Source organism: Zalophus californianus, chromosome X, assembly GCF_009762305.2.
Source record: "Zalophus californianus isolate mZalCal1 chromosome X, mZalCal1.pri.v2, whole genome shotgun sequence".
Taxonomy (NCBI): Eukaryota; Metazoa; Chordata; class Mammalia; order Carnivora; family Otariidae; genus Zalophus; species Zalophus californianus.
In genome coordinates this window covers 99,479,286-99,487,937 of record NC_045612.1, presented here as the reverse complement: position 1 = coordinate 99,487,937, position 8,652 = coordinate 99,479,286, and the positions used below count along the sequence as shown (strand labels likewise).

The 8,652-nt window shown below is 38.5% G+C and overlaps 1 protein-coding gene across 1 annotated transcript; it reads right to left on the bottom strand.

Annotated features, from left to right (window-relative positions):
* Positions 1-6,272: 6,272 nt before the first annotated feature.
* On the bottom strand, positions 6,273-8,328 carry LOC113930356 (protein SDA1 homolog). The gene is given in 4 exon segments (XM_035725747.1): positions 6,273-6,475; positions 6,478-6,653; positions 6,655-6,758; positions 6,760-8,328. Coding segments are annotated over 4 exon segments (2,052 nt in total).
* Between the last annotated feature and the right edge of the window lie 324 nt (positions 8,329-8,652).

Below are 8,652 nucleotides of genomic sequence, written 5' to 3'. Positions count from 1 at the left end.
GTTCCTGACCTCACTGTGGCCTCTGGATTGTTCCCTTCAGTATGTGGTAAAGATTTAGCCTTTTTTTTTTTTTTTAATCTTCCTGGCTATGTGTAGAAAGAAATTATGTCCCAGTTAAAAAAAAAAAAAAAAAAACAAAAGATTTCCAAAGGAAAGGATAGACATGTATTTGTATGATTTTCTTTTTTATGTTCCCCTTTCAAAACTCTGCCTCTTTTTCAGTCCATTCTCTATTTAACCAGATGAAATCATCACCCATGTAGTCCCTAGTGCTATCTATCTGAGAAAAACACTCAAAATATTATGTTTCCTCTCTGCCATGTGTGGGTTACAAAGACAAAAGTTAAAAATTTACAGACTTTGTATCTTATATTCAAAGACACATGGATAGTTTTTTAAAGCCAGCAGATGGCTTTGAAGCATTTAGAAAAATATAACGAAGTTAAGGTAAGCAATAATTACATCCACGTCTCCCCATGGCTGTGCTTCAATAGTTCCTTAAGAATGAGGATTATGGTTCTCTGAGTTCAGTTTACAGGAAACTAGCTACTGACCCTTAACTCTGTTTAGTCAAATTTAGTCTTTTTCCTTTATTTCCTTCTCTGCCTGTTTTGAGGACCTCCTCTTTCTGATTTGTCTCAGACCTTACAGGTGTGTATGTACGTTGCTATTCTGTTACATACTGGTGATCTAACACATATAAGAGGACTAAAGAAGTCCGTTTTTAGTCTCACTCAAAGTTAAATCCATCAGTTTTTCTCCTTTTTTGAACACCCAGTGTTATAAGTGCATGCTATATTTGAGGTACTATTTCAGATGCTTTCCAGACGTTGTGTTGTTGTCACATCAACCTTGTGAAGTATGGATCCTCCCTACTTTAAATATGAGAAATTGGGTTCAGAGTAGCGTCATTTTTTTGGGACAGCACAGCTGATAAGTGATAGGGCTAGAATCATCTGACTTTAGAAGGGGATAAACTCTGCATATTTTCTGCTCTGCTGTCATCTCAATTCCTTGAGCCATGTAATCCACATTGCATAGATTATTTCATTTAAGCAGTGGTACTGTGGGATGAATCTCTATCTCTATTTTATTAAAAAATGACAGGCTTATGGGTGGTGTTTGCATGTCCCTTGCTGGTGTTCAGACCCAGAGTCCTATTCTTCTCTGTTGCATCCAGCCCTGAATTACTTATTTCACACTTGGTGTTCACTGAACACACAGGTCCCTAATCCTCATATGTATCACAAACTGGCTGCTCTCTTTACTTTTATAGGTCACAGTTAGGTTTCTTAAAAGGATCACTTGTGCTTTTTTACTTCCCTGAAAAAATGAATTTGTTTGCGTTAAGTTTTAGAAGCAGTAATACATCTGTAAGATTCAGAAATCAAAATACATCAAAAGATTTATGGTGAATCATTCATTCTGTCAATCTCCCCAGCCTCCCAAATATTTCAACCTAATGGGTGTTTCTGTGGAGGGATAAGCCCTTGGAGTTCCCTACTATGCTACTGACCCTGACATCACCCAATTCAATGATTTTAATATATTAATATTAATATTTTAATATATTTACTGAGTTGTGCAACTAACATCACAATCTAATTTTAGAACAATTCATCACTACCCTCCCCCCAACTACAGTCACTCTGCAATAACACCCCCAGCCCCTGGCAAACACTGATCTATTCTACACATTTGCCCTTTCTAGACATTTAATATAAATGGAAGCATACAATGTGTACTCTTTTGTATTTCTTTCACTGGGCAAAATGTTTTTGAGCTTCATCCATGTTGCAACATATATTGGTACTTCATTCTATTATTTATTGCTGAGTAACATTCTACTGTATGGATATACCACTTCTGTTTATTTACCAGCTGAAAGATATGTGCTCTACTTTTAGGCTGTTGGGAATACTGCTGCTATAAACAGTCACATACAAATTTAAAAGCATGTTTTCATTTCTCCTGGGCAGATACCGGAGTGATATTGCTGTGGCATATGGTAAGCACATACTCAACTTTATAAGAAACTGCTAATCTGATCTGTTTTCTTTTTTTTAAAGATTTTATTTATTTATTTGACAGAGAGAGCACAAGCAGGGGGAGTAGCAGGCAGAGGGAGAAGGAGAAGCAGGCTCCCCGCTGAGCAGGGAGCCTGATGCGGGGCTGGATCCCAGGACTCTGGGATCATGACCTGAGCCGAATGCAGCCACTTAACCGACTGAGCCACCCAGGCACCCCTCTAATCTATTTTCTAAAATGTCTACATTATTTTATGAAATTTCTATCAGTAATATGTGAGGGTCCAATTTCTCTACATAAAGATGTAATACATGAAAATGCCTTTTGGGGAGGAGTTAAGATAGTGGAGGAGTAGGGGACCCTAAGTTCGTCTGGTCCCTGGAATCCAGTAGGTAGTTATCAAATCATTCTGAACACCTGCAAAATCAATCAGAGATCTGAGAAAAGAAATGCTGCAATTTTACAAACAGAAAAGCGACCACCTCTTGGAAGGTAGGAGGTGCAGAGACTTGAATCTGGGGTGATATATATATAGAGAGAGAGGGAGAGGGGGAGAGAGGGAGAGAGAGAGAGAGAGAGAGAGAGAGAGAGAGAGAGAGAATAATGCAATGGGGAGGGAGCTGGCTTAAGGAGGCTACCGCAAAGTATCATAAGTAATGGAGTGAAAAATCAGAACGTTTAGAAGTCTGCTACAGTGGGGGACGTCCCTGGCTTAAAGGTGCTCAGGTAGCTAAGTGGGGCAGAATCCCAGGCGGGACAGCGTGGTCTCAGTATCCCGTGCGGTCACAGGAAGAACGGAGATGCCCGAGTGGGGCAGAGTTCCCATGTATAAGAGCAGGGAAGCCGGCTGAAAAGAGCGAGTCTAGGTGCAGGCTTTCTGCTCTGTGTTGCTATAAACTGAAGTGCTGCACGATTCTGCGACATCTCTCCTAGCAGGGGCCCAGCAAAAGGCAGAAAGCAATGGCGAGACCCCCCTCCCTCCCCTGAGAGGAACAGCGTGGGTCTGCACTGCAGAGTCCTTATAATTTGGAGTCTTGAAACTCAGTAGTGTGCCTGAGATAAAAACGCTTGGTCACAGCCTGGGCGAACACAGAGTTCCCATGGAAACCAGGGAGACAAGAGTGATTGACTGCTTTTCTGTGAGGGCTCACTGAAGAGCAGAGGGCACAAACTTTCAGCTCTGGGGCTAGAGAGTGGGGTGCCACCATTTTCATCCTGCCCATTGGTGCTCAAAGCCTTCAGGGAGCAAAACAGCGCCACATAGTGGAATCTGGGGCTCTTACCCTGAGCCTGGCCCCCTGGCAAGGGAGGTGCTTTTCCACAAGGGTAAGGCACCTGAGAATCAGCGCAACAGGCTCCTCCCCCAGAAGACCAGCAGGAACAACTGGCTAGCACCAAGTTTACTGATCATAGAGAACTGCAAAGCTTCGGCTTTTGGGGAAAACAATATATAGCATTCCTGGGTTTTTTTTTTTTAATGCTTTAGTCTTTCAGTATTATTTTTTCAGCTATTTTCTTATTTTTTCAATTCTTTCTTTATTATTTTTAAGTTTATATATATATTATATATATTTTACTTTGGGTTTCCTTTCATTGTATTTTATTTTATTTTTGTATATATATAAGTTTTTTGTCCTTCCTATTTTGGGATCTGGTTTCTTTTAACTAGCAGACCAAAACACATCCAGGATCTAGTTTTTTGTTTTGTTCTGTTTTGTTTGTTGCTTGATTTTTTCTTATTTTGTTTTGTTTTTTCTTTTTCTTTTTTTTCTGTTGTTGTTATTGTTGTCTTTTTCTTCTATTCTCTTCTGGACAAAATGACGAGATGGAGAAATTCATCCCAAAAGAACGAACAGGAAGTAGTACTCACTGCCAGGGATTTAATCAATAAGGATATAAGTAAGATGTCTGAACTAGAATTTAAAACAATGATTATAAAGATACTAGCTGGGCTTGAAAAAAGCATAGAAGACACTAGAGAATCCCCTTCTGGAGAAATAAAAGAACTAAAATCTAGTCAGGCCAAAATTAAAATGCTCTTACTGAGATGCAGTCCCAAATAGAAGCTCTAAAAGCAAGGATAAATGAGACAGAAGAGTCAGTAATAGAGAATATAAAATGATGGAAAATAAGGAAGCTCAAAAGAAGAGAGAAAGACAATTACTGGATCACGAAGGGAGACTTTGAGAACTCAGCAATTCCATAAAGTGAAATAATATCCAGATAATAGGGGTCCCAGAAGATGAAGAGAGGAAGAGATGAGCAGAAGGTTTATTTGAACAAATTATAGCTGAGAGCTTCCCTAATCTGGGGAAGGAAACAGGCATTCAGGTCCAGGAGGCACAGAGATCCCCCTTCAAAATCAATAAAAATATGGCAACACCTTGACATATAATAGTGAAGCTTACACATTTCAAAGATAAAGAGAAAATCCTGAAAGCAGCTCAGGACAACAGGTTCTTAACTGACAAGGGTAGACACATAAGGCTGGCAGCCAACTTGTCCACAGAGACCGGGCAGGCCAGAAAGGACTGGAATGATACATTCAATGTGCTAAATGGGAAGAATATGCAGCCAAGAATACTTTATCCAGCAAGGCTGTCATTCAGAATAGGAGAGATAAAGAGTTTCCAGGACAAACAAAAACTAAAGGATTATAACAATTCTTTTTTTAAAAAAGATTTATTTATTTATTTTAGAGAAAGAGAGTGCATGCACATGAGTGGGGCGAGGGGCAGAGGGAGAGGAAGAGGGAGAGAAGCAGACTCCCTGCGAAGTGTGGAGCCCGCCCTTAAGATTATAACAATTATCAGTAATTAACTAAACAAGAAGGTAGAAAATTAGTAAATATATATAAGACCTGATCAAATCTATCAACAAATTTGACCTAATTGACATTTATAGGCTACTCCCCCCCAATAGCAGAATGCATATTCTTTTCCAATGTGCCTGGAACATTCACTAAGATAGACTATATGCTAATGCGTGAAAGGAATCTCAATTAATTTTGAAAAATATTAAATCATACACATATTCTCTGACTACAATGGAATTAAACTGAAGTCAACAACAAAAAGCTATCTGCAGTCCTCCAGAATTGGAAAGTTAAATAGCACACTTATAAATAAGCCATGGCTCAGAGAAAAATTTGCAGGGAAATTAGAAACTCTTTTGAACTCAATGACCAGCAACACACAAATATAAAAAATAATGTATAAAAATCTGTGGGGCACAACTAAAGCAGTGTTTAGAGGGAAATTTATAGCTATAAACAATAAAGAAAAGTAATGAAACAAAACACTGGTTCTTTTAAAAATCAATCAAATTGATAAATCTCTAGATTAGACTGTTCAAGTAAAAGAGGAAAAAAACAGAAATTATCAATATCAGGAATGAGAGATAGTATTATTACAGACCATATACTCTTTTACTGTATAATCAGGGAATATTACAATTCTATGCCAAAATATTTTATAAATTTAGATGAAATGGATAAATTCCTTGAAAGACAAAATTACTCAAACACAAGAAATATAAAATCTGAATAGATGTATATCGAATTTGTTATTAAATTCCTTTCCACTAAGAAAATGCCAAGGATAATTTTCTTCACTGATGAATCCTATCACACATTTAAATAAGAATAATAATTCTGTGCAAAGTCATTCAGAAAATATAGGAAATGCGACCACTTCCTAATTCACTTTATGAGTCCCACATTACCATGGTACTAAAACCAAGCAAAGTCATTATAGGAAGGAAAAATACTACAGAAAAAATCCCTCATGGACATTCAAGGAAAAATCCTTAACACTGTACATCAAATCCATCAATATATAACAAAGAATAATACAGTATGAACATTTATGGTTTAACCCAGGAATGCTAGATTGATAGAACATTCAATAATCAATCAGATTAATTCAGGATAATAACAGAGTAATGGAGAAAAATGAGACCATCTCAATAGATACATAAAAGCATTTCACATAATTTAATATATATTTACAATAAAAACTTTCAGCAAACAGAAAATAGAAGGCACCACCATAAACTTGGTAAACAGCTACACAAGCTAACATTATTATTATTATTATTTTTAAATTGCTACCAAGTTTACTATGTTTTTCACAATATAGTGCTTCAGGACTTTTTAATGTAAATAAATATTTTTGGTTAACTAATTTTCCAAAATAATGATACAAATTTAACATTCTTCTTGGAATGGAAAATTTGCTTTGAGATTACTTCATTCTTTTTCTCTTTTTCAAAAATGCATCTCATAGTGCCAGCTGCTTTTCTCGGAAGGAACCCTTGTTTTTTGACCGGACATTATGGCTATATCGCATCATCATAAAGTTCTTCTGTTTTTTCTTCTCTTTATTTGTGGAACTGGAAAATGGGTTCATTTTGGTTTTCTTCCTCACAAATTCTTTCCGGTCTTTCTGGCCATTGCCGTTGCTAGTCTTGTCTCCTTGTCAGACTTTGGCTTCTTAAGAAGGCGTTCAATGTCCCGAAGAGAAAGTAACTCACCCCTGGGATCCTCATCACTATCGATTTCAATATATTTCCTCTTTTGGGCTTTCCCTGGGGCAGCATCGAGTTCTTTCGTCATTTGGGCCATGCAGTCTGGAGTCTTCCTGAGTTAAAACTCGGCTCGTGCTAATGGCTGCAGCTTTGGCTTTCCGCTCCTCCATGGGCATGCTGTTGAGCTTCTTGGATATTTCTTGGCTGTTCTTCATCTGAAGAGTGGCGCACATCAACCCACTCACCATCGGCATCTGCCTCCTCACTGAGACTGGTACTTTCCCACCCATCTTCATCATTTTCAGCATCCTCTTCTTTTTCAAATTCTAGAACTTCTGCTCCTGGAATGTAATCTTTAGCATCTAATTCTCCATATTCTTGCACTCTTGCTTCTATGGAGGCCTCTGTAGGCTTACCCCAGAATTTCTTCTGCAACATCTTAGGATTCAGTGTTTGGAACAGCTGAATCAAAGTTCTAGCAGACATCATCACATTCTTATCTCTGTGTGTTTTATACTGAGCCAGGTCTTGGAGAAGTTCTTCAGTCATGGCTAGAGGACATCGAGCTGTTAGCTCTTTTATAGCATTGATTCCTACTGTCATGACCTCCCCAGAGTTCTTGTTGGTGACAAAATTGTTGGCCACAGTCATGAGCACTGACTGAATGATCTCTGGGGGTTCTAAGTGATGAGATGTTTGGGCAGCAAACAGAAGGATCTTTGTTACTTCTCTTTGGTGGGGCTGCAGAAACCTTTGCACAAATGGATAGAAGTTAAAGAGAGAAAGCTCGTGAATTCCCACCAATCTGGAGATGAGGTTCATGAGCATCATTTTCACCTCCAACCTCTCTGTAGAGCTCTCTAGCTGCTTTAAGAGATTTTCTGCAAAGTCTTGGGGATCATGAATCAAATGAATAACTGAAAAGTTAAAGACCTCTGGTTTTTTCTTCTTTTTTTGTTTCTTGAGCACTTTCATAGCCTTTTCCAACCTTTTCTTGTGTTTGGAGCTTTTCTTCCCTGTGGCATATTGCACTAGCAGGTCTCTTGCTGTTGGTCCTTTATCCTCAGATTCTGAGTCGCTGTCCTGTTTCTCCTCTTCATCTTTCCCAAGGAAAAATGTCAAAGCAGCAACTAATATCTTGGTAACCTTGGAGAAACATGCAGTTGTGATCCCATTGACAGTTTTGGCATCATTCCAGATGTTTCTTCTGTAGAGTTCAATCATCACATCCAAAGATACCTTGGCTGCAGTTGCATTGCTGTCTCTTAACATGGTGTACATGAAATTCTGCAACACTACATTCACTTCATTGTTCTTGTGTTTTGCATTTATATTCTTGATAACAGTGACAATATGTGTGTATAAAGTCTTTCGCAGAAGCTTATCACGGCAACACAGAAGTTCAAAGAAGAGTTCTAGCAAATTTGATGGATTGATGAGATTCTTATTTCTCAGCAAGATCAAAGTTTTGCAAAATGTCATTCGAAGACCTGGATCCAAGACAGCGTGATTGTAGGAGAGAAGATCTTTCAGCTCTTGAGGAAAATTACTTAAATGTTCTGGATAGCAGTGACCAATCTGTGCCATAAACATCACCAGCTCTGCCAGTTCTCTGCTAAGTTTGTTTGGTTGTAATTTGAAAATCTCCACATTGGATTTGTAGTGATTATACTGCTGTAGAAACTCCTCGACGTAGGCTGGCAGATCCCACTTGATCAGATTCTGTAACTGCGGCAGGTTGCTGGGCAGCTTGTTATTGTTTCTGTTAGACATGTTGGCTGCTGACTGGCTCCGCAGGGAACAGTTTTAAGAAACCCCACACCGCCGGCAACCACCAACCGTGTCAGCTGCGTGTGTTAACATTATTTTTAACGGTGAAATATTGGGTACTTTCCCCCTAAGACCAGAAACAAGGAAAGCAAGCCTGCTCTCATCACTTCTAATCTATATTTTTAGGAGATACTAACCAGCTAAACAAGGTAGCAGAAAGGGGGAAAAGATATCCAGATTGGAAAGAAAGAAGTTAAACTCTCTTTATTGACAGACAACATGATTTATGTATAACGCTAAGGAATTAGTTCTAATAGCTACTAAATT